Genomic DNA, 26,509 nt, shown 5'->3' with positions numbered 1-26,509 from the left:
CGTATGCAGTGAAAAGTGGATTTTTAGTGTTTGGGTTTTTCATTGTTGCTGGGAGCATCTGAGTTTTGTGGTTTTTTTGGAAGGAGACATCAAAAAAACCTCTACCCCGTCCCTCCTTTGTGCTTCTGAACAAAAGGGAGAGTCACCAGATTGGCCCGAGTCCAGTCCCGTAGGTGTGACTCAGGTGCGGTTTGAACATGCCTTCCGACAAGTGAGTGCCTCATTTACAGATTGCCTAATTTATGAATACTAAACAGGCGGAGGTGCCAAGATGCTCCGTTTTGACAAGAGCACGGAGGAGCTGAGTGAGAACAAAGCTTCAAGGTGCCCAGATAACTTTTACAGAGAGCTGTAAAAACACAACCAACATATGGCTAAAAGTTTAGTCTGGGGAAAAGGAGGCTGAGGGGAGACCTTACTGCCCTCTTCCAGTACCTGAAAGGTTCTTACAGTGAGAGTGGGGCAGGTCTCTTCTCACTAGTGACAAGTGACAGGACGAGGAGAAATGGCCTCAAGTTGCGCCACGGCAAATTTAGGTTGGATATTAGGAAGAACTTCTTTACAGAAAGGGTAGTTAGGTACTGGAATAGGCTCCCCAGGGATGTGGTTGAATCGTCATCCCTGATTGTGTTTAAGAGCCGTTTGGATGTGGTGCTCAGGGATATGATTTAGTGTAGGGTTGTTAGAGTTAGGGTACTGGTTAGGCTGTGGTTGGACTTGACGATCTTCAAGGTCTTTTCCAACCTGGGTAATTCTCTGATTCTATAAGTTCATCCTGGACTAAATATTCAGAACCCACCTTAAATCACAGTTCTGACTCCTCTCTATTCCTTCTGGATCTGGCCACATACCAAAATAACATGCATCAAAACCTCCTCAGAAACACCTGCAAATATCTTTTTACACCTACAGAGCCTCACAATGTTTATATTTCAGTATTTATGTTTAAATACACTTAAAAAAGATCTTTCACTAAGAACTGTCTCATTCTGTTTTAACATATGGATATTACTCCAACGCCATTTGTCCTGTGGTTGCAGGCTGTCATAATCAGGTTTTAGCTCTAGAACTTGAAGCTTTCTCACACAGAGATTATTAAACACTACTACAAGAACAAAGTATTTGTCTCCACTCTTACGCCTCACTTGGATACATCTGCATTGGAAAGATGAGGAAAGCCCACAATATCCCTTAAGCTTCATAAGATTGTACCAAAAATACCAGTTCTGAATCTTAGACGATATATCAACTTCTAATGGATCTGCATTGAATAAAACATTAACGTTACTACAGATGATTTTACGATACGCTCAGCATTGCTCCTCAGAACATCACTGCACAGTAAGAAAACTTATTCAGTGATTTTAATGACCAAATGTAACAGCTGGAAAGAGTCCAATGTGAGCAAACAGTAAAGTGACAAAAGACTCTACAAACAAAGTCATGTTGCTTCTGCTTAGTATTAAGTACATGGGAACTGCAAAGCACCAAAACTTTTGAAAGATACGATTACATATTCTGAAAGCAGCTGTATTTAAGAATTCATATTATACACTTAAAACTACGGTAAAAGAATATTAAAGCCATAAAATTAAACACTCAGGCATGAGGTTTGCCCAAATTAAAGCAGCCTTCACATTACAAAGGCATTTTGTGGCAGCAGTATGGGCTGAGAATTCAATCCTTCAGGGCAGCAGGCAGCTGCATTAACCATGAGTCTTCTTCCTCTCCCATCACTTTGCATTTCACATCTTTAACTCCCTTAAGAAACAAACTGGGGAACACCTAACAGTTTCAAACTACCTCTCAAAGCCCATTACCTGAGCTAATAAAGCACCCAGCTGCAATTTTGAGCTGCTTTCCCTAGCTAGACCACGCAGAAGGGCATGAGAGATCACAGAATCACAGAATGACCCGGGTTGGAAGGGACCTCAAGGATCATGTAGTTCCAACCCCCCTGCCTAGCAGGGCCACCAAACATACACCTTTACTAGATCAGGTTGCCCAGGGCCCCGTCCAACCTGGTCTTGAACACCTCCAAGGACGGGGCATCCACAACCTCCCTGGGCAGCCTGTTCCAGGGCCTAACCACTCTCCTAGGGAAGAACTTCCCTCTAACATCCAACCTAAATCTTCCCTCTTTTAACTTAAAACCATTTCCCCGTGTCCTGCCATTGTCAGCCCTTTCGAAGAGTTTACTCCCCTCCTGGGAGTAAGTTCCCTTCAGGTATTGAAAGGCTGCAATGAGGTCACTCTGCAGCCTTCTCTTCTCCAGGCTGAACAAGCCCAGCTCCCTCAGCCTGTCCTCATAGTGGAGGTGCTCCAGCCCCCTGATCATCTTTGTGGCCCTCCTCTGGACCCTTTCCAAAATCTCTATGTCTTTATCCTCCCAATAGGAATGGCTGTATCCCCCTCTGCCAGCATTACACTGAGGCACCGTAATCTTTCACTTCAGGTTCTGCTGCATGACCAAAGACGCACTTCTTACACCTCCTATTCTGAAGCACTACTGAATTCAGAACCCAGAGGGTGATATTTCCACTGCTGATTTATTAATATTCCCTCCAGAGCTTGACTAGGGCCAAAAAGCAGCAAAAGCTCAAAGCTTTTAAAAGCAGCGATTTCCTCAACAAGGCCAATCTGTGAAGATTTACGATTTCAGTGAAACTCTGTGCTAACAAGATAATTAACCAACACTACAAATTAAAGTAATTACCGCTCCGTTTTTATATTGTTGAGCATAAAAAGTCAGATTAGTTACAGGAGGGAGCTTTTATGAGCTCTTTCAAGCGTTTAAAAAGAAATACTGCTTTACTCATATCCTTTATTTTACCTATGTTAGTTAAACTCTTTGATGTAAGAATACAATGCAGAATAATTAAGGAACAAGGCATGTCTGAATAACATCTTAAAGTATCAAACACCAAACCTGGGAGGCTTGTGGGTTGTTTTATCTAAACCACGTGGACTGTTTCTTAAAGACAGAACTGCTGACAAAATTCTCGCCCCTTCCCATCACAGTCCCTCATATTCAACCTAAAACCCCAACACAAACATTCAGTATTTTATCTATCTGAAAGCAACGCCTTTAATGCTCTTAACGAGGGACCTCGAATGGATGCATGCATGAAAATCAGTAGCAAGATTTGCAAAACATCCCGTCTATCAAGTAGAATTTCCCTATTAAAACAATCAAATGCTGCCTGATTTCACACTCGCAGATACCCACAGATAAAGCCAGTTTTACTCCCGTATGGTATGATATGATATAAGCGTGACCCAGCTGCTCACACAGCCCTGCCAGGACTGCCTGGGTCACGCTGTATTTCTCAAGCACTCCTCTCACTAGCGCATTTGCCCTAACAATCCTCTTGCCTTCTGGCACACCTGTCACCCAAAGCAATGAGCGAGGTTAAATATAACCACATAAAAAAAAAAAAAAAAAAAAAAAAAAAAAAGGTGGTTAATTTTAACAGGGATCACTCCCGGCCTTTTGCGGGATGCAGCTCCACGCAGCGCGGTGCAAGGCAGGGTTGAGGGCAGCGGGAATGTGTTCAGAGGAGGGCTACGAAGCTGGTGAGGGGTCTGGAGCACAGGCCTTATGAGGAGCGACTGAGGGAGCTGGGATTGTTCAGCCTGGAGAAGAGGAGGCTCAGGGGAGACCTTATAGCTCTCTATAACTTGCTCAAGGGGGGTTGTAGTGAGCTGGGGGCTGGCCTCTTCTCTCGTGTAATCAGTGATAGAACTAGAGGGAATGGTTTTAAGCTGCACCAAGGGGAGATTCAGGCTGGACTTAGGAAGTATTACTTTTCGAAAGAGTAGTCAGGCATTGGAATGCATGCGCAGGGAGGTGGTGGAGTCACCAACCATGGGAGTGTTCAAGAAACGCTTGGATGTGGTGCTGAGGATAATGATTTAGCCTGGAAGTATTGGTAATGGTTGGACTAGATGATCTTCTAGGTCTTTTCCAATCATGATAATTCTGTGATTCTGTGGGACAGCAGGGCCCGCAGCGCCGCTGGTCACCCCGTGCCATCAGAGCACACTCACTGTCAGGCTTTAGGGGATCGCTGTCTGTGCTCGGCCCCTGTGCTCCTTCGCACCTCCGCGCGTCCCAGCGCAGCTGCGCCTCGCTTTCCTTCTGCCACTCCGAAGGTCAACGTTCAGCGCTTACAGCAGAGCCCTGCCCTTACGAAGATGTCAGTGTAAATACCCCCGGGGAGTTTACAAGCCTCGCTCCTCGTGAAAACACATCCCGAGTTCATGTCCCGGCCCAAGGTACGAGCCATTTGAAACCGAACCAACCGGAAGCCGCTTAAGCGGGCACTACAAGACAGCGGGGCGGCCCGGCCCGGCTGGCACCGACCCGGCGCTCTCAGTGCGCCCGGAAGCACAGGAGCGCGGAACGACTCTGAGGCTCAGCGTGCGGCGCAGCAGCTCGGTTGGGCGCTTGCAGCCACCGCACCAAGTTTCTACGGGGAACGTCCTGAAAGCACAACGACAGCCGCCTTCCCGCTACGACCGCGGCGCCCACACTGCCAGCAGCGGCCGGGCCCGATCGCGGCCTGCAGCCGCCGCCGCGCTGCGGGAGCGGCCGGGCCGGGCTTAGGGCCAGGCGGGCGGCGCTCCAAACGTGCCCGGGAGTTGTGACAGGAGCAAAGTGGGTCACCGGGCCTAGCGGCTGCCCCGCGAGCGCCCCCCCCCGGCCCCCGCCGCCGCCGCGCCCCCGTCACAAGGGCGGGCCGCTGCCCCGCGAGCCCGGCCGCCGCGCAGCGGGGGGGGACTCCGCCGGCTGCTCGTCAACTTCTTCGGCGGCGCTTCACGCCCGTCCCCCGCCCGCCCTCCAAGGCAGCCGAGCCCGCACCGCACCGCACCGCGCCGCCCTCGCTCCGCACGCCCGCCCGACCTGTCCCGGCGAGCGCCGCTCCCCGCACGCAGCCCCGCGCCCGCCGGCACTAACACCACACATACACACAGCGACGACACACCACACACACACCACATTCAGCCTTCTCCGGCGGCAGCAGCGCCGGCAGCCGGGCCCGCCAATCGCCCACACCGCGCATGCGCCGCCGAACCCACCGCCCAGAGCCAAGGCGCCACCGCGCGTGCGCCACCGCGCACTGCAACCCACTGCGACCCATTGCAACTCATTGCGACCCGCCGCACCGCGCCGCTTCGCTCCGGAGCGCGGCCACTGCGCGTGCGCGAGAGCCAGGAGCCGGGTGCGGGAGGGGGCCGCGCATGCGCCATGTGCGCCGCGCCTTCCTGACCTGGGTTCACCTCGCCTCGCCTCACCCCGCTCCGCCCGAGGAGGAAATGGCGGCGGGCGCCCTGCCGGCGGGGAGCGGGATCCCGGCCCCGCAGCGCCGCCTCTACGGCTCGGGGCGGGGTATGGGCCCGGCAGCGGGGCCGGGACATCTCAGCGCCTGTGGAAATCCTCGGCCCTGAGCGTTCAGAAAATACGTTGTGTCGGCGCGGGAACGTGCGGCTGCGATTTGGAGGCGGCAGGACTGTCTGATAATAAACGTTAGCTCTGTTGTGTGTGCCCGAGCGTGGGTTTTAAAGCTCGTACGAGATGTGGGCTGTGGTGGTGGTGCGGACTTTGCAGGGCGCGCTGTGGAACACAGTTCAGCCAACAGCTACAAACCACCGTTAATCGGGTGCCTGCAGTGAAGGAAGGGACTTGATTTGGCTCCCACATCTCATCTCTGCATCGCTTTTCAGGTAGATTGGTTTTCCTGTTCGAGCTGCCTCGTGGCTGTACACAGGTAGCGTGAGGATGGGAAACCTCCAGGAGAACACAGAGAAACGTTTTCAACACAAAGGTGTCATTGCCAGAACGAGGACACGGCCAAGAAGCCTGAAGCAGGCTGAAGTTAGCTGCACGTATGCAATTTGACACAAGACCTCGGGTAGTCAGTAGTAATCCTGTGGGAAAACGTGCTAGACAGATATGCAGCATCTTTCCCCTCAAAATACGCCTTGCAGAGAGCAACGTCAACCTACTGCAGTGCTGCTGTGCCGCACCTCTCTTGGAAGCTTGCATGTCTTATGTTTGCAGATTTGCCAGGCCGTGCAGATCACACCGTTGCACTTTCTGCCTGTCATAGTGTTACTGAGGCAGTGCTTTTTAATGTGTTACCTTGGAAAGTATTTTAAGGCTTTCTGAAGGAACAGGGCAAAAAGCTTAGAAATGTATTGTAGTTCTGTGAGGTTATCTCCACTGTGTTCCTAAACCTGGTGATCAACGTGAGTTTGCTGTGATGGTTCTGTTAGGGGCAATGTAGTCTGTAGATATTGGATTATGAGGGTCTGTGCTGTGTGCTCCTCTAACACTGCAACCCCTCCATGCGTAATGGAGGTTGGCTGCGAGGAGGAAGTGGGTGGTAGCGCCCTTTTCACAGCAGTCACCTCAGGTGAATCCCAGCGTTGCCTAGGGAATCGTATCAGACATCGCTGATGACCTGCTTGCATTTAAAAACTAGAACTAGTATGAGTTTAAGTGGCAGAGAAGCTATTAACTCTGAAATGCATCTGCCTGTTCTGTGTGAATCTGCAAACTATAAGCTTTCAGTTCCATACCTGACAGCAGATACCTGCTTAGAACTGCTTTATCCTCCTTGGCTAAATAGAATACACTGATGTTCATGTTCTTGTTTTTCTGAGGTACCTTCATGCCAAGTGTTAAGTGAACCATTTGTTTTCTTCCTGCATACTGATGCAATAAACCATGTCGAGTCTGTATAATCTTTAGCACACTGAGGTTTTTTCGGTTCTTTTTTAATTGAGTCATTGGAAAAAAAACAACAACTGTGATATCCAATTTGGTTCACTGCTCGCGAGAAATAAAAATGCCAAATCACGAGTGTGTCCACTTCATTCACTGACATAGTTTTGTTTGGCTTATATACACATGGACCATGAACTGTTTTGCAAAGTATGTCCTTATTTTTACTGCAAAGGAACAACTGATCCAGCTGTGTGCATTAGGAGGGTGCAAAGAGAATCTTTGGCGCTAGAGGAAAATTCTTGCATACCTGTCAACCAAGCAAAAAGCATTAGTCATTACATCCAGGGCTAAATCCTGTTTTTATATCACTGTACACATCCTTTTCTTCAGATCAGCATTTCAGTGGGGGGGGGCTAAGGAAGTATTTAGAGTAAAAACCCACTACAGTCATTTCACCGTGAGTTAAAGGAGTCAAGCATTCACCTCTCATAGACAAAGAAGAGGAATAAAGCATGGATTACAGCCAAAGAGCTCACAGCCTCCTCCCCTTCCTCTTCCATTGGAGCACCCTGTTTGAAAAGAAGAATGCTGGCTCCCAGCATCCACAGGAGCTGCCTCTGGGAATCCAGCAAATAAGCAAGGCTTTCATTTTCTACATTAAGTTTTCTACTAAAAATCAAAACAGAAAAACATACAAGCGAAACAAAATCCCGTTTTATTGTTTCAGACTTTCAAAAGCAATAGAAAGCTACATTCGTGCTGGTTTGAGCCTGAGCAGGTTACCCACATGGAAAACTCATCCTCAAGTAATAAGTGGTTTCAGCACATCTCTGCCTTTTGTATTGATGTTTTCATGAACAGAAATGCTTTGCATTGATAATGTCATCAGATTTATAATGTCCTTTTTGGGGTTTTCTTCTAAGTCACTTTCAATTGCTCCAACTTCTGCTAGCTTCCATTCAAGCTCTGTAACAACAAGTGACAATTTATGCTGTTGATTGCAATGCATTTTCACTTAAGGGCTTTTGTAAAAGAACCAAGCTCTATCTCAACAGCAAGAAAAAAACCTGTTAATGTTAACTGTGTTGGTGTAAAATATCTATGCTTGCCAAAAATTCTTAGCGCTGCAGGATTACATGAATGAACTTGGCTTTTTGTTGTCCTCTCTACAAAAATATTCTGATCTTTTCCTTTTAAGCAGCAATCTTTAGATCTAACCATTACAAACGACATAATTCTTCTCTATAAAGTGAATTGCTCGGAAGTATTTCTCTTACCTTCCACTTTAAGATACATCCCGCCACACTCAGCCACCCCGATGAACCTGGCTTTTATTTCACCGTTTTTGTAGACGAGTATTGTGGGTAAACACCTGTCATGGTAACTCTGGATGCAGCTGTTCACCGCGGCTTTGATAAATTTGGCTTCCGGAAACTTCCTGGCTAAGAGGCTGAGATGTTCATTGACTAGTAGGCACATTGGGACGCTAGGAAAGGATAAGAGGTTTTGTTTTGTTTCCCTCCTGCCCGGTAAGCGCTTAGATGTCGGCAACTGGGCTGGAAAGGACAGAAGCGCCACTGGGTACAGCGCCTGGTGGCCAAAACTACATCTGGTTACAGTTTGGGGCAGCTGCCTGAGCTAAGGAATTCCATCAGCATTCCTCAGTTTCCAAGAACTGAGACTTTCCAGGGCTGCGCTTTCGATTTGCTATAGGAGAAAAAGAGAAGTCCTGTGAGAGGCCTCCTACTGAGCAACAGGGCCTCAAAGGAAGTTCCCTTAGAACAGACAGCAGACAACACCTTGTCAGTGAAATGTGGAAATCTCTGAGATTCAGTAGATGTTGATATGTATTTACAGCCAGAAGAATCTTTCATACAAACAATCAAAGCAAACCAATTTTAAAAGCGAATTAAAAAAATCACAATGGTCCCGTGCTCAATGGAGTCATTTCCATTGCCTCCAACCAGCTGCTGTTTTAATAGTCTGCTGTGTTCCATTCTTGGTATTCCTGTCTAATCACCAGCTGCACTCCCTATTTTGATGTACTCAGTACCTGAAACTAGAAAGTAATTACCTTGACCGATAAAGATGAATTATGACCCAAACATCCTCAGGAGCATTTGTAACTTCCTTAACGTACTGCTCCCCACTGATTTCTCTCAGCTCCCCATACTTTTGCCTCCTCTGAAGACATTTCCATTCTTGCAAGCGTTGCTGCCTAATTAGAAGGCGGTAAGAAAAATAAGTCTATTTGAAACATTTTAAATGCATTTTTAATAATATTTAGTATTTTTTGCTCAATTCCTTCTAAAAACCCGTCTTGAGCAATACTCTAGCTCAATGTCTTCTAGCATCATTTCAGAGGTAGAAGGGTTTCTATGCTAATCTTATTGAATAAAGGTAACAAATAGTATATGAACATAAAACTAAGAAAGTCTTTACATCAGCTTCAACTTTGGGAAACTTAAGAACCAAACACTGTGAAGTGCTTTAATCACCTGAGAAAAAGCACAAAGCACTGTACAGGTGCAAATCATCATCATTCTAAACATCAGTAACTTGAGTGTGAACTACCAGTATTTAATGTGCGAATACGATACAACACATAACAATATTTCATGAAAACTGGAATGTGGAACCAGTAGATGGCAGCTTTCATCTGTAAAAATAATTGCAAAGTAGAAAACAGAAAATGAAAATGCCTTCTTGAGATGTGTTGAACTACAAGAAGCTATTCATTGTACTGACTGAAAGCCACTGTAGAACTGGCAAGACTAAATGTACACACAACACTGTTACACTTTAGCAATACATCGTAATTTACACACAGATCAGGAACAGTATATGGTATGTCACAGAAAGGATGTCTCATTGTATCTTAATACAGGAATATCTTACTACACCTGTACATCTCAATAGCCTTCCTATCAGCTTCATCAAAGTCATCTTCAGCTTCTTTTAATTCTTCAAGGCTCATTCTTTCATATGGTTTCACTAGAAACAAAACAACAACAACAAAAAAATAGTTTTGTTCTCTAAAGTGCTTGCACATTTTAAATGCATGGAAATTATCATACAGACGTGGAATTGATGAAAGAGATGCTGATTTCAGAAGGTGTTCAAGGCCAAGCTAGATGGTGTTTTGACTAACCTGACCTAGTAGAAGGTGTCCATGTCCATGGCAGGCAGGGTGGAATGAGATAATGTTTATGGTCCCTGCCAACCCAAATCATTCGATGACAGTAACTAAAATGATGCAGTATGCAAAGGTATGTCATGCTACCATATATTTTTTTTTATTATTTTAGTGTATTTTAGCTATATTTTTATACAAACAATATCCTGATCAATGCTGCCTGAGAGAATTTGGCAGAGTCTACCACTGAAGACACAACTTTCTCTGCTCTGTAATAGTGAACAGAACTCAGTAGAATCTGAAAACCCCTGAACAATCTGTAACTTTCCTTTCAACTCAAGTCTAAAACTTGTCAGAAAGTGAGAATTCCTACGGCACATTTAAACAAGAGCCTTTGTTGCTCTATGGAAAAATGTTTGCCTGTAGGAAAACAGTGGGAACCAAGAGGCCCAGTCTGTGGTGCCACTTCCGTTTCTTACACCTTAATGCTTTCTGTCCTTTAAGAGGAAATTATAGAAAGAGGAGGCCGGAAAAATTTGGCCAGGTTGGATGGGATCCTGAGCAACCTGATCTAGTGGGCGGCAACCCTGCTCACGGCAGGACGTTTTGAACTGGATAATCTTTGAGGTTCCTTCCAACCCAACCCATTCTATGACATCTGCAGTAATAATTTTGCAGTACTTTCAGGTATCTGCAAAGAAAGTGAAAATACTTTTTTTTTTCTTTTTTCTTTTTTTTTTTTTCCACAGCCTCTGTGAAAAATCAACTTTTAAAATGAACATTTGCTGAGAATTGGATATTTATAACTGATTCTGTTTTGAGGGAAAACAAGCTGGATTACATTCTTTCCACTCTTGTTTCCTTTTGATCTGTGGTCTATGAAGGTTCTCTTAATTTTGACTGGAAGAGATAGCAAAGGATGGCCCTTGGAGTAGGAAAGGTTCCCACCGTGGAGATGAGCCTCACACCACACACATCTGTGTTTCAAATGTCATTATTCTAATAGCATGTATTTGAAATTTGACTTGCCTTCTGCTTCCTTCTGCAAGCGTAAAACCATATCTTCAGTTTCATCTTTTGGCTCTTCTTTTGGAGGAAGAATTCCAAACTTTCTTAATACGTCATTCCATTCGGTATCTTCATTTGGGTCCTGTTTTGGTATCATGGAACAAAACAACACTGACAAATCAGCCTTCCGATTGATAACTTAATTAAGATAAAGGAAATACATCTACTTATAGGGCTGCATTTATTCTCAGATTATCACATTAAAAGAATCTTTATTGTAACTGGGCTGCAACACGTAAGGACGTCTTTCACAAGGACTGGAAACAGGTTGTTAATCAGTGTGGTATTTTTTACCTTGAAATACCGACTGAAAACCTCCATGAAGAAAGGCCTGAATAGATTTTTATACACCAGAAATATTTGATGGCGTTTGTAATAATTCAGCATCAAATGAACAAACATTGCATTACAAAAAGGTTACCTGAGGAAACACCCAGGATTTGCATTATATCATTACCACGGCTGTGAGTGATGTGTTTGCCTTCCCAGCCAGCAACTGCCTTGCTTTTATTCAACAGATTACAGAGCTTAGCAGGAACATAACAACACAATTCTAATGATACCACAAGTCAAGTGTTAGGATATAAACGCTCCCAAGAATTTTGTAATGATAAAACAAATTCTTTTGCATCTCGGATGTAAAGAAATAGGAAACCCGCTAAGACAGTAAAGAGCACCATCCTGTTGCTCCCTGGGAAGCACAGTGGGTCTGCAAGGCCTTTACCTCTGCCAGTTTATTCTGGCATGGATGAGGAAGTGACACTTTGCAGGGCTGGAGCAGGCAGGAGATGGCAGCAGCTCCTGGCAGCTCCTGCACCAGCCCTGCATGGGCTCAGCAGGCCTTTGGCACTGCTCCCAACACACACTGCTCCTGCTGCACTCTGGCCTCACAAGCATCTAGAGCTTATTGCTGAGAGAAAAGGATTTAACTCACTTTGGGCAATGATCTCCCTCTTCCCCCTCCCCAAAGGGGAACACAGTGCAGGCCGCTCTGCTCGCGGCCCAGCCCGACCCGCTGGCCTGTGCCCAGCCCTGCCCGCCCGCAGGGCTGCACCCGGCAGCTCCCCTTTTCCCCCGGTTTCCCTCAGGCCGTCGGTCTCACACCCACCTGCATGGCCTCCCGCAGCCCTGCCGCTCTTCACGGTGGCGGTTGGGGCAGAACCGGGTTCTAACGGTTCCATGTACCTCATAGTGGCAGCTGGTACAGCGCGAGATCCGCGGTGCGCCAGTATGGTGCGGGGTTAGGCGACGGGTGTGAAAGCCAGTGCTCTGCCCTTCGGCTGCTCACACAAGCATGCGAGCAGGAGGGGTGCTGAGTTCTGCTCACCTTGTGACCAGCCAGTGTTAACAATAATCCTTGTCTACACTGCTATTAGGTCAATGACAGAGCATCCACCACCCCTCTGGGCAACCTGTTCCAGTGCCTCACCACCCTGACTGTAAAAACCTTCTCCCTTATATCTGATCTACATCTCTCTGCATCTGGACTTCATGCACTGCTTTACCAAACAGGCATTTGAAAGCTTTGCTTTGGTGTAAGTCTTCTCTGCAGGACTCAGCTTGCTCAAGATAACAAAAGACTGCATTTTCAGTAAATATGAGAGCAGAATAATAACTTGCAAATATAACGCTTTGGCTACATAAATTTGCATCATTGTATATAAAAAGAATGCCCTCTCAAATACAAAATAAACTAAACTGCCATTCTAAGAACTACATCAGAGATCTGCAGAACACTCAGAAAAAAAATGGTAGCCTACGTTGCAAACATTCCCATTAAAACAACTCTCTCAGAGCCTTTATTTGTGAAGGCAAATAAATGTACACAGCAGTGTTGTTGGGGACAATATCTCTTGCATGCATACACTGAGGATTTTTTATTGTTCCATTTAACACAGTTGTAAACATCATAACAGTGGGAAACAAATCATTTTAATATGCTTTTAATATAATCAAGGAAGTAAAGAAACATTGGAATTGTTAAGTGAATCTTATGTTAGAGCATTTACATTCTAGTGATTTTTAATTGTACATTAGTAAGGAACTGTCTCTGTGAGGAAAACCCTATGTCCATATACTCAGCATTCTTGCAGCATTAGTTCTACTTCAGGAATCTAAAACCCTGAAAAATAAGAACAAGTTTTAGCCATTGGTACGGTGCAGAGCAAATTACTTAAGATATGTCAGAGGTGCAAGATACATTAGAAAACAGAGCATCAGAATATTAGCACAGAATTGAATGATTTTAAATCAAAATCTGAAGTCTGCACTTAATTTCAATGTAAGGGCAGATGTTAATTCTGTGTAAGAGCAACCCAGGCTGTCAGTTTACTTCTCAGTATGTATTTGACGGGTTGTTGGATCAGTTCTTCCTGACACACACCTTTCATTTATCATTGATAACTTTACAAACTGTTAATCTTTTTCATTTCTTTCTTCCAGAAACACTTTGTTCTCTCGTCTGTGAACTGAGCATCTACAGCTTCTACTCACTTTAAACAAAGATATGTGGATTAAGCATATCTCAAAGAAGACTGTCTGCAGAACTCTATTTCCAATCATAAATACCGTGACATATTTGTACAGAAATGAAGTACTTCCAATGCAAGTGATGATGAAAGCATTAAATAAATACCTCCTTAGTGAAAATCCACTGATCTCTTCCCGTTACGTGGCTGAAAGACAAACATGCAATGAACACTGTAGAAAACTGACTGGTTTCAGTAACAAAATGCCGCACAACCTGATACCACTAACCTTGTTTCAAGCTCAGTGTATCCAGAGACAACTGTAAGTCGCTCTCAGTCTAAATTCTTTAGAAATTCTTATTTTGACATAAGTTATCTTTAGAATATGAGTTCAATACATCAAGGAGATCCTTTTATGGATCTAATCGAGGCAATGTTTGTTTTTCAAGATTCTTAATATTTACCATAGTGAAAAACATATCAGTGATTACCTGAATTTGAAAGATTCAAATCACATTCAATCTCATTTTTATTTTTATTTTTATTTTTATTTTTATTTTTATTTTCTATTTATTTTTTTGATACTTTGGCATCACCAAGAAGTTTCAATCTGGTTCTGTTATCCTGATTACATTACAAGCACATGGTCAGTGCTGTGCAAAATGTGACTGAAGTCACTGGAAGTTGCATTTCTACTGCAAAGACCAACATCTCTAATGGAATTGACTATGGCAGAAGACTCTTAACAGAAAAGTTTTCTCTGACACAGTCGTACTTGTTTTAATCCACTATACCCTTCATTCAGTAACAGCCTAAAAAGAAAAAACAAAGGAAAAAAATGGAGAACAAACCATACCCTGAAGAAAAAGTATCCTCTGCTTTGAATCCCTCCAGTTCCTTGAAGATCCTCCTGAGAAAGAAATAGTATTTCAGATGATACCTAGTCTTGTGAATGAATCCCCTCAAAGAGATTGTTTATGTACTTATAATAAGTATTTCTTCAGTACTACCATACAGTCTCACCCCTTAAAACACATTGTGTACATATTTCTCTATGCAGCTTATACTCTCACGAGGAAATTACAGAAAATATATGAATGAAGGCCAAAATCCACTCTAAGTTTTGACTCAGTTTAGATTGTTCTAGAATTGGACTAGTCTTTGTTATTGACAGGTTTCACTGCAAAAACACAACCAGTCCCATAGTCTTGGAGTATTTACGCACAAAGCAATTTGTACCTCACAGAAGGACAACAGTGGTTAAAACCCACAGAATTGCTCAGGTTGGAAAAGTCATGATCACCAAGTCCTCAAAGCTTAAAAAACACGAGTGTTTGGGCCCAGCCAAGGACTGAAGTCCCAGACTGATCCCGGAGGTACATCCTGGTAAACCCTCTCAGAATAATTTCCAAAGAGAAGACCAATACTTATGATGTTCTATCCTACTCATGTTGTATGCATTGAGAAACAACTATCTACTAATCTGTACAGCAAGGAGCAAAGAAAAGATCAATGAAGAAAACAGAAATGCCATTTAAACCTATTATGTACAGAGAATGAAGTATCCAGCTGCTTTAATGTGACCTTCATTAGAAAACAAACTAAGCTTAATCACAGTATTTTCGTTGTCTGTGTCTGTCCTGTAGAGGGAAGGACAGACCAACTCAGAAATGCAATACTTCAAATCTTGATCTTAGCAGCACATAGAATTTAGGTGGAATGTGTTTACTATATGCTCCCTTAACAATGATAGTGTTTCTCATTTAAAAACTGAGGTTGCATAATCTCCTGGGTTATGATCATAGCCGAGTAAAGACAGAGAGAATTTCCAAAACCACTCACTGTTTCTTAATGAAAGATGGCTCTGTAAGCATAGATATCTGTATCTCTTCTTACACAATGACAATAAAATGTACACTGTGGTGTGGTACTATGTTTGTGCAAACCTTTCCTCACTGTAAAAACTGAGGAGTTTGCTGAATCCAGCTGGCGTTGTTCCTTAATTATCTCACTAATTTGTTATGTGAAATTCACTCTAAGTGATTCAATATGCATCAGTGAGTAGTTGAGAGACATGTGCTCCTGTTTTAACAAATCATGTAACCAATTGTTTAGGAAAAAAAACCACACCACAAGGCCACGTGATTTTCTGAATGGTTCTTCAAAAAGAAGAAAACCTCTAATTCCATTGTAGCTCATCAGCACTTCCTCACTGTTGAACTTTTCAAGCTTTATCAAGTAAAAAGATGAGAGACAGCACTTCACAAAGCAAAAAAGCCTGTCCAGTACATTTTAATCGCAAAGACGTTTTCTTCCTGTGTACTGCACATGTCTGAAAGGATGTAAAATCTCTAAAGAAGAACATACCCTCCACAACGCACCATACAGACTTCACTATGGACAATCAAATCTTGATAGGACCACCTCTGTATTCCACTTTTGTATTATGTCAGGAGAAGACAATAAGCACGAATAGTGGTCAAAATAACCAATAGTCTGCAGTGGATCTAAGAGGAAAACAACCTGAGGTTGATGTAACACAGGAAGTATGTGTATCTTCGGTTTTGCTATACGTGAACTTTTGGAATTCACGTAAAGATTCTTATTCTGCACTTTTTAATTATTTTCATAGCTGTATTATAGAGATGAGCATTAATCCCTGTCTGTTCTTCATTTATGAAATTTGAAAGTGAATTTGCAGAAAAAAAATACTGCAATCTGATGATATTTTGGAAACAATGGAACTATTCCACTGTGTGTGAAAATTCTGCTCCCAAATAAGCTGTTTTCCTATGGAAAATCAGTTTTACAGTGCCTCTAGATTCCAATAATGTGTAAGCAAGAAAGGGTTAAACTTTACTGAGCTTCATTTAATACCTTAAATTCAAAGCAAACTTTTGCTTTTCCATCTGCAAAACAGCCAGTGACTGCTCACTATTTTCAAACTGCAAACTCTAAAATAAGAAATGCTCCAAATTGTGTGTCCCTCTGACTGCCACCTATTTTATCAAAAGTGAAGTGAGAAGATGTATTCCTTTTCTTAAGTTTTGCTTCTGCTGATTCTAGATCAGGTAATAAAGTCATTCAATAGGAATTTAACATCCATTAAAGGGTATGAGAATGAAAGAAAAATAAAGGCGCTATAGAAAGAGAAGTCATTTTATTCTCAAAAGACCCATTTCTGTGGCTTGTTGTTCAGGCAACTAAGATACTGAGCAAAAAATGTAACAAAGAAAGAACTTTCTTATCTGCACCTTAACTTAAACACTAATATTGCCTACATGGTTTTCTTTTTTAAATCCTTGGCTCTGTAGGTTGTAAATAACATATGCTTAAGGAGTAAATATGGTTTGAATTCCAAATGGGGAGGGAAAAACAACAGCCCTCTCTAAAAAGTATAATTCAACTGCAATATAACGTATGGATAAATCTGAAAGTATTCTTCTTTTTACAAAGCAACTACCCAGTCCATTTTGAATATAGGCTCAGTGTTGAACCAGTATTCTATGCTAAGCATTTATTGCTTTATGTTTAAAATGTTAAGCATCACCAGGATCATTTTTCACTAATTAAAGAATAGAGAAAAAATGTACATTTCTAACGAAAACAAATCAGTGTGACACTAAACCCTGAGAATAAAAATGCTTTGAGTAGAAGGGCCTACAAGGACATTTCAGGTATGCTAATGGATCACCTAATGTGAGAATGCAAGCATGCATAGTTTAAGATTACATACGTCCACTTTGAATCTCTTCAGTCTTCTCTCATTAAGCTGGGGAACGAGTTGCAGCAAAGGATGCAGGACAGACGACTGAGAGGACATGAACAAGACCCATGAGCAACAATGAAATTCTGATCTTATGATGCAAAAATAATATCTCTTCCTGCAGCAGTGGCTTATGGACCGGTGGGTACCAAGGGCTGACGATGTTACTTGAGAAACTTGTTTTTGAATGCTCTGAGTTGACAACAAACGGGAACATACACTTATATTTACATGGAATGTGGCTTGCATGGAGATGGAGGGACAAGCTCTGCATCCTCACCTTTATTCTCTGGCAGATCAGAACTATTTACAGACCTCTTACCCAACTAACTGCAGTTATTCAGGCCTTGATCAGCCTCTGTATGTGGTACAGAGAACACTGACATACACTACTCTTAATTTCTTACAGTTATCTGCTACAGAGGTTAACATCTTCAATTTCTGTTGTATGAAAATTCATTTAACTTACTTAAATTACAGAAAGAACATTTTATTACTAGAAAACAGTTTGAAGATGGGATCCATTCTGAAGTAAAATTAGTGACTGTGACACTGGTCATTCTGCCTAATAGATAAGCTCCAGTCCTGAAATCCCTGGTCCTTTATGAGGTTTTGTGTGCTCACACAGAGCCTGGGAAGCACAGTGGCAATGTGTGCAGCCTAAGTCCCCAGGCAGGGCCTGGTAGCACAGAATCATGTGGGCATGTGGAGAGAGCTTCATGATGGGGAGGAAAGGGAATGCAGTAAACTTTTAAGCAGGAGTAGGAATAGAAGTAACTAATTTCCTTGTGCCCTGAGTACCATTAAATGCTCCAGAGAAGCTTGTTGTGAAAATATTGACCGCAATATTAGCAGAACTCTCAGGAGACCTGGAAAACCGTATCACTTTTCAAGAATATATAGCCTATTTCTGAAGGAATTTAATGAACAAGGCAACGATGGACATCAACATATAAAAATGACTGTTAAGAAATGAACAAACACATTCTCTAAATCCTACAGTGTACATTAAAAATAAACAAATGTGCCATGAAACAACAGATGATGAATGAAATTTCAAAGCAAGAGCAGATCGCGTGATTTATTTGTTGGCTGCTGAGAATATTTTTATAGCAAAAATACTACATTGTTTCTAAATTGTGATATTTCTCATAGTACACACCAAAATGCAAATGAGACTTGCATACTTTTTTGCCTGTAAGGTGTTTGCGATATGAACAAATAGATGCATACCATTTAATTAATAATTAATAAAAATACTTTAAGACTTCTTAAAATTTATGGTCATGTTCTCAACTTCTATGAATCAGCATTGTTTCACTGTATATTATGTTCCATTACCAGAAGCAAGTGTTTTATCTTATTCTTAAATGTTGACTCTACAAGACTAAAATATTTGTTGTTTTCCATTTGCACACCTGTACCTCATTGGTGATTGTCTCCCATGTTATTAAAATACAGCCTTTGTTTTAAATTTGAAACCCTCCTATCTGAGCCTGTAGGGCTGCAGAGACTACTGCAGAAAGGAACGTCACCTCGGTGCTACTTAAAGGCACACGTGTACTCACATGGAGGTGCCAGGCCACTTACCCTGACGTCTGAGTTTCCTGAGTCATGAGTCTTAGAATAATGAAATAAGAACTGTTCAAAGAAATTAAAAGCGTGGTTTTACTTACATAATAAAGGATTTTGTTATTAATTTTAGAGTGATTGTAAGGCATACAAAGAAATCTTACCCTTTTCATGTTGTCTTTTTCATCTAAACCCTGTGGGAATAATAATCAGTAGAGAGATCTGTATTTGTTCAAAAAGAAAAAGTTGATGATTTTATTTCATAGAATCACAGGATACCCCCAGGCTGGAAGGGACCTGCAAGCATCGTGGAGTCCAAACCATGGCTCACACAGAACTACACAAAATTCAAACGCTATGTCTGAGAACACTGACCAAATGTACCCAGAATTTTGACAGACCAGGGCTGTTATCACTGCCCTGAGGAGCCTGTGCCATATGCACTGCCCTCTGGTGAAGAACCCTTTCCTAACACCCAGCTTGTCCACGCCTTGACTCAGCTCCATCCCATTCCCATCCCGTTCCTTTGGGTCCTGTTATTGTCACCAAGGAGCAGAGATCAGTGCTGCCCCTCCACTCCCCCAGTGAGGAGCTGTAGGCTGCCACAAGCCCACCCCTCAGTGTACTCTAAGCTGAAATGTTGTTTCAAACTTTTCAATATTGGTTTGAAATATCATCATTCTTTGACATATTTACTGTATGACTTTGCTTATCAATGTAATTTCTCTTCTGAAACCCTGTATAAAACACTGATAACTCTCAATTAGAAGAACTGATGGGTTTAGTGGGTGCTCCTTGTTGTCTTCCTAGCAGTGACAGCAGCAAATTCTCATGAATAAATTTCTTACCCCATAAATTTTCTAGTCTAGACCAATAAAACCAGCTGAAACCTTGTATCCAGGCTGGAGATCATTTAACAAACGCTGGAGTCTACCAGTTGTTCTTAATAGGCATTGTGTTAGGACACACAACATTTCAGTATAAGAACTTTCAGCACTGAGTGGCATGTGATTTACTGGGCCCTCAGAACCCACTGTTAGCACTGGCATACTGGGAGATCTTGCTTCAGAAATGCCAAGTAGCCTTTCATGTGTGTTACCTGTGGCTTCTGGAGGAATCCCATGACCAAAAAACAAAGTTCTTCCAGTGTACTGGGCACCTAATGAAAAGAAAACGTGTGCTCAGGTATCACACTCTCATTTTACCATATAATAAATACCATAAGTAGTAAAGCAACCTTTATTTGTCTCACCTGAGGCTGAGAATCTGTGGACATGTAGGCAGAACAGGCATCGTCTATCTGTAAAAGTTCACACAGTCCTTTATCATAAGTCAGATTAATATAAACAAGTTAAATAACTATATTCTTAATATTATGGTTCAGCCAAAGGCATGGCAAGCTTGTCCTGCATCAAATTCCAGAAAGAATTCTCATAGGTATGTTCATGAAATATTTTGAATTCAAGGGGGAAAAAAAGCAAACCACCAAATAAACAAATACATACATGCTTGATTTCAGCTATCACATCTTCTCTTCTCTTACACCATTTGTGTCCCTACTAAATCTGTCTCCAGCTAAGACATAATGTGAGTATCTGGGGCATGGACTATGAACTTCAATATATTCTGTGATATCTTTGTATTATACAAAGTAGCAAAGCAACTGACAGTTCTACAGCAAGTGATTCAATGCTCAGTCCTCAAACACTCCTCTGCAAATTGCATTTCGGTGTCCCTTCAGGTGTATGACCCACTCATCTCTTGAGTGATGATGATATGTGCCAGCACCTCTTACGCATGCTATTCAGTTTGTGTGAGTCACCAAGCAGTTTATATCTGAGGTTTGCAACGATTTCTTTGGCACATGAGGAGCCTTACAAGATTTTGTTTAAAACCATACCAAAATCCCCCTGGCTGTTTCACTGTTTTTCTTATCCCCAAAAAAGGTCAAACCTCAGCACCTGAGGAAGAGCCTAAGAAGAGACCTGTGATTAAGTAAAAGCCATACTCTCTATCCACCAGCAAACTTTGCAGGTACCATGAGTTGAATATAAGTCATTTGTAATGAGGCTCAGAGGATTTCTGTTCTGTGAATTGGACCGATCTCCCTCTGAATTGTTGTAAACTCTCAGCATCTATAGCGCCCTATGGTGAGGCATTCCTAAACACTCCACAAAACACAATCTCCGTTTGCCTTGGTCAGTCCTTCCAAAGCTCACTTCATTCAGCGCTACCATGATCTTATCTTGGCAGAAGTAACAAAGAAGTGATTCCCACTCATCCTCTACTTGCTTTTCATATATTCTTTCTATGTTCTCCAAGATGAAAGAGTCCTGCCATACCAAATCATTTTCAGTGGAGTTTTTAATCGGAGAAGAAGTGGAATAAAGGACACTTGAAATCATGGAAGAAGTGTTACCCCAGCTGAGAGCTCAAAGTATTCTGTACGGAAGAGAAAATACCACCAGAACTCAAATAGAATCTGCACAGCTTTAAAATATTGGGGAAAAGGCTTAACTTTTCATTATGTAACTTATAGGTTGTACCTATTGCGACCCATTTGATATGCGCCAGTTTTCTTCCTTTGAATACTTGTTATTGTTAGTAGAGGTGCCATCACTGTCTTGTTCACAGACTGCATCAAAATGCTTTGTTATTAAATAAAGTGGGTGATGCAGTGGGCCTTATGATTTTATTGTGGGTAAAAGCCCTAAACAGCGCTCTTTAGTGAAGAAAACACTCAATGAAAAAGGCAATAAACAAATAATGCATATCGGTACTTAAAGACAAGAGACAATGCATTTCTCTAGAGACAGGCTATGAAAAAGCATTATCAGATAGAGTGGAAAGCTAATAGCTCACAGGATTCCCCCCTCAAGTAGTTTTTGTTTGTAACAGCCTCCCTTGTCTCTTTTCCATTCATCTTGTATTTGTTCGTCTCTGGTATATTGGCTCAGCTTTATTACTTTCAGAGTGAAAAACGTAAAGAGAGAAAACTGCAGTGAAGGACATAAATCAAACTGAAATCATTTTGGAAGCCTAAGTTAAAGAGGTACTTTTTCTTTTCAGTGAGGGGTTCTTTGTTGTTATTTATTTGTTGGTTTATCCACTTGATTTGCAGTTGGAGCAACTATTAGTGATCACTGTAATTCAACAGCAGGATAAGCCAGACTTCTTTGCATTCAACAAAGTACAAGGCAGTGTATCTCTCAGCTAAAACCTGCATGGAAAAAGCAAGAGCTGAAGAAAAGCCACAGTTTATGCTGATTTATTTTTAAAAATGCATATATAAATTTAATAATTCCTATTGCCATTGATGAATCTTCTCAGTAATTTTCTCTCTCCTCAGAAATGCAGCCTGGGGTTGGGAGCCTGCATGTTATTTGGTGCTGGTTAAGTACCAAAGAAATCAAAGGACGTCAGAAAGTTCCACTATTTATGAGCTCAGAATCATTCCTGGAAAATAGTAGTTTAATTTTGAGGCAGTGTTTCTGCTGAATGATCAACTACTGAAATAACAAGCAGGGGAGAATACTCCAAGGAACTCCAGTATGGATTTGTTGCCAGGCTGAGTAGAAGTATGTACCTACACATCTAACTCTCTATTTAGTTCTTAAGGCTCTCCTAGCCCTGTACTATACTTGCTAAAGCAGTGTCTTACATGACTCGTGTTACATAATTTTGCGCAGAATTAAGTATCCATACGCATATATTTTGTTCACTGAAATCAAGAGTAACCTTGCCTTTTCCTTCAATAATCACTGACCGTAATCCAATGCTATAACTAACAAATCCCATCAATAAATGCAGAAACGTGTAAAACAGCATATTTTCAGTCTGGAATAACTCATTTTCACAAGCTCCTTGTAACTCTTAGGATGTTACCTCCCAAGAGATCATTTTTCTCCCAGGAGCAAAGCACCACCAGGACTTGTTCAAGTGCCGGGCTAAGAACATGACAGTGGTTGAGTCAATACTTGTAAAATGCATTGACAGTAAGGAAGAAATTTACACTGTGCAGCTGTACCCGGGGTGAGTCACTTGCTTTGTAATGTTATCAGAAGCTACAAAATTAAATATCAACAGAACACTTGAAAAGTTACAGCAATGGCAGGGCACACAACTTGCAAGCTGAACCCTCTATCTATGTTATGCTCTGATTCTCCATCTGCTCCAAATGGGTACAAAAGAGCTCATGCCAACACACAAGTAACATCATGGAATAAATTTCAGAGATGAGAATTAAAAGTATAGTTGTGGTTAGTAAAAAATGTTAGAAAGGCAAACTGCAATGGGGTGTTATCCTCTACTTTGTGAATTAAGATGCTAAGATGTGACTGAATACTGTGTCCCAGCCCTGTCTGCAGAACAGAAGAAGCCAGAGACTGATTGAATGAGCTGAAACAGTCAGTGCCTATCATACACCAACTATAAAAGTATCGATCGGGACACTGTGCTGCTTCCAAGAACAGTGACCTCCTGGTCAATGACAGCTAGAGGATCACTGTCACCAAACAGAGCTCTCTGCTGAGCCAAAGCAGTCTGTTCCCCACATGAAATCTCAGCACCAAATCTCTGGATACTGTTCGGAAATCTGGAAAATTAGGTGCTTCACATCTTCACCAATGTCAGAACAGGTACGTGGGAGAAGTAGGATTGGAAGCACCTGAACTTCATATGAGAGAAAGCATGGAGAGGGAAGGCGTGACCACAACAAAGACTGGAATAAGAAATAGCATTCAACTTGTATCCCTGACCTACCAGGGATAAGCTGGCAAGGATGCTCCCAGCCCTCACCCTAGAGCCACGGCCTTTCTGCAGTTGGCAAAGCCAGCCTGCCCGCAGAGCTCACCTCCTTCCACAGCTGCAGTTCCTGCTCTGCCTCCAACGCTTGGGATGGCATCGGAACACCTGGAAGCACAAACAACGATAGCAACACTGCGTAGCAGGGGTCATTCTTGTGAGTATCCTAAAAGCAGCGTGTCCCAAGCGTGTCTGCTCTCGGCATGGTAAGGTTTGCCAGGAGTCATCCAGTTTATCCCTGTGCCCAAGGTTGCTGTCTGTGACCATACCCAGCCAGTTCATGCTCTGTTTTTACCGGTCACTGGTAAGCAGAGATTTTACAGCCTCCCATAAAGTCTATAGTTACCTCTGGTGCTTTTTGTCTCTCCCCAAATAATTGTGCCAAATTAAACAAAGAAAAGGATGAAGGTAGTCTTAATGAGAATAGCCAGGTGAGCAGGATGTGAACCCGGCATCTCCAAGTAGCACAAATAGCAACAGGAATAACTTCCAGGCATAATAGATATGTTGCAAAAGCTCCTTTTGGTATTGACACAGGCTTGAGATCAGCATGAACAGTGATAGAGGGGAGTCTTAACTTCATCCTGCGTAGAAACTGCTTATTTCTGAAATCTCTGCAAGGTTTACATGGCAGTAAAACTGCCTTTCAATGAAAACTGTGCTTTTTTGATGCGTGCTTTAGTTCAAGGAACAGCTCCAAATAAATTAAGTGTGCTACAGTTCTCACTGTCATTGTATTCTGTTCTTAATTCAGAGTGTTCACTTTGGAGCGTTGCCTGGGACTGGTGCCTTGGTAGCCATGAGTGCACCATGATTCACTACCCTATAGGTTTCCTTAACCCTCCTCAGCTCACTCACAGAACTCTGATGGCAGGTGCAGTCTCAGCAGTGCAAAGCAGCATCCCTCCATCACCCTGAACACTGCTGGACCTACACAGGGGCTTTCGCAAGTGTCAGGTGCACGATTTCAGTCATCTCTGTGAGCACAGTGTGATGTGTCGCTGCCTTTCCTCACCCTCCTTTTCCCTCCTTCCTCTCTCCCCCATCTCCAGAATTCATTTCTAACACAGTATGCGGTGCGTTACAAATACCCAGCACAAAAGCTCCTGATGAAAGTGACTCGCTCATCCCCAATACAGGCAAACAGAACTAATTGCTCGGTGCACGGCGACAGGTGATGTAAAGTGCTTCACAAGGTGTAAGCACTTCATGCACGTAGAATGGGACAGCAGGACGGGCAGGGCAAGGCACTGTGTTTTGTTGCAATGCCCATCAGCTGCTCTCACTTTAGAGTGCTCCCTCATATAAAAATAGCGGCTTCCAGGTGTAACACAGCACTCTCAATGACACTACAGATAACCGGTCTCCCTGTTTAAGTAGCTGATCAACTTCGTCCATCCCCACTACGATCACATCGGTTTGATCTACAGCCGTTTTCCCCCTTTACCAGAGCGCAGTTTGGCCGGGACAGAGTTATCCCCAGGGCAGGTGGAGGAGCCCCTCTCCTCACCCCAACCCTTGTCCAGGGACGAGCCCCATCCTGGCCCTGGCCTCGGCACCTCCGCAACCCCCGCACGGATCCCACCCCGCTCCCCCGTCGCAGCCCGACGGAGCGCTGCGAGGCTTTGGGTTTCGCGGGGACGCCGGGGTAACCCCTCCGCCCCCCAGATTTGCGGTGATGGGGCTGCGGGAAGATGCTCCTCACCTTTGCAGACACGCACGGAGGAGGCGAGGAGGAAGAGAAGCAAGAGAAGCGGGGAACCCGGCACCCCCCCGCCGCTGCCCGGGCCTCGCGGGGGGATGGCCGCAGGGAGCTGCTGCTGGCAGAGCTGTGCCATAGCCGCCGTGCCCTGCTCTGCACAACGCTGTCCGTGCCCCGCTCCCTGCACAAACTTTTTAAATCTCCCTGACACGTGGACGAGCATCACCCTGACTCACGGAGCGCACGTCAGCCGCCCTGCCCGCCCCGCCGGCCTCCCTCCCCCGCCCGGGGCAGACCCCCTCTGCTCCGCCGGTGACTCAGCCCCGCTCCCGGCCCCCTGCGGCTGTGCGTGGCCCCGCTCGGCTTCGGGACGGAAACCGGACGGTCTTTGCTTCTTCACCTCACCCCTCGGGGAAAAAAACTCTTCGCTTTAAAAGAACAACCCCAGCTGTGGCCGGCTGCCCCTTGCCGCGGATGGAGGGGGTGGAGGCGAACTAGGGGGGGTGGAGGTGAGATTCGGGCATTGCCTGATGCTAAAACTGGAACCCCACCTGACAGCTGGAGAGCTCTAATCGAGAGGAGGATGAAGCCAGGTGATAAAGAAGCCGCCAGGTGTGTTTGTGGCTGACTCTGCTTCCCCATCTACACCATGGGCAGAATTGCAATTCTAGGGCAGAACTGCAATTCTTTCTAATAAGGAAAGAGAATTTACTGGAAGGAGCAGCACTGTTGCATTTAATCCCCAGAATGACAGCAGAGGAAGCTCTGCACAGCCCCAACTTTGCGATCATAGCGGAAATCAGCTTCTTATCTTGACACTGGGTGAGCCCTATGACAGCAGGGAAGGTGCACACACACCTGAACTGCCACACCAGGAGGCAGAACACAGCGATATGGTGGTACAGCCCATCTGAGGATTCAAAACTCAATGCAGCACCACCAGCACACAAGAAGCACAGCAGGGTGCTGGGCTGGTGCCGGCTGCGCAGTGTATCTGTCATAGGAAGATCTTCTATATCATGTTCAATAGCAAAGCTTTTCTTGATGTGAGTGGAGACAGAATTAATCCTTGTGTTGATGGAAATACTATTTATTGGATCAGAAGAGAAATTTAAAAAGCCTGTATTTTGTATTTGTTATTGTATTCACATCTACCCAGTTAAAAGAGGTGTTTTAATCCAAAACAAGGAACTGCATTTGGTTCTGGTTTCTCTTAATAAAAACAGATATTTATTTAGAAGGCATCATCATAAACTGGTAG

General features: G+C 43.5%; 3 protein-coding genes across 10 annotated transcripts in view; all 3 read right to left on the bottom strand.

The window, feature by feature from the left end:
- The window catches only part of CLOCK (clock circadian regulator), a 64,888-nt gene extending 59,810 nt beyond the window's left edge, over nt 1-5,078 (bottom strand). For 2 of the 5 annotated variants that reach the window (XM_015862244.2, XM_015862250.2), the window contains exon 1: nt 5,003-5,078. The gene's annotated coding sequence lies outside the window, so the exon portion shown is untranslated. The other 3 variants (XM_015862243.2, XM_015862249.2, XM_015862247.2) reach the window with 2 other exon arrangements.
- A 2,347-nt stretch (nt 5,079-7,425) lies between these two features.
- On the bottom strand, nt 7,426-12,134 carry PDCL2 (phosducin like 2). Its single transcript, XM_015862360.2, has 6 exons — nt 12,046-12,134; nt 10,899-11,019; nt 9,637-9,727; nt 8,808-8,951; nt 8,011-8,219; nt 7,426-7,699 (listed from the first exon to the last, which is right to left on the bottom strand). The coding sequence occupies exons 1-6, from the start codon at nt 12,049-12,051 to the stop codon at nt 7,536-7,538; spliced, it is 735 nt and encodes a 244-aa protein (XP_015717846.1). The 5' UTR covers nt 12,052-12,134; the 3' UTR covers nt 7,426-7,535.
- Nucleotides 12,135-12,707: 573 nt separating this feature from the next.
- NMU (neuromedin U) lies at nt 12,708-25,479 on the bottom strand. Of its 4 annotated transcripts, XM_015862362.2 has the most exons (10): nt 25,252-25,476; nt 23,596-23,654; nt 19,996-20,043; nt 19,843-19,902; nt 18,908-18,937; nt 18,762-18,812; nt 17,142-17,216; nt 14,262-14,315; nt 13,573-13,612; nt 12,708-13,059 (listed from the first exon to the last, which is right to left on the bottom strand). In XM_015862362.2, exons 1-9 carry the CDS (start codon nt 25,469-25,471, stop codon nt 13,577-13,579), a joined length of 633 nt encoding a protein of 210 aa, XP_015717848.1. In that variant the 5' UTR covers nt 25,472-25,476; the 3' UTR covers nt 12,708-13,059; nt 13,573-13,576. The 4 variants fall into 4 exon arrangements, with proteins under 4 accessions (XP_015717848.1, XP_015717849.1, XP_015717850.1 ...); XM_015862363.2 differs by lacking the exon at nt 18,762-18,812 and having other exon boundaries at nt 25,252-25,479; XM_015862364.2 differs by lacking the exon at nt 17,142-17,216 and having other exon boundaries at nt 25,252-25,474.
- Between the last annotated feature and the right edge of the window lie 1,030 nt (nt 25,480-26,509).

Source organism: Coturnix japonica, chromosome 4 (genome assembly GCF_001577835.2).
Source record: "Coturnix japonica isolate 7356 chromosome 4, Coturnix japonica 2.1, whole genome shotgun sequence".
Classification (NCBI taxonomy): Eukaryota; Metazoa; Chordata; class Aves; order Galliformes; family Phasianidae; genus Coturnix; species Coturnix japonica.
This window is presented reverse-complemented; position numbering and strand designations above follow the sequence as displayed.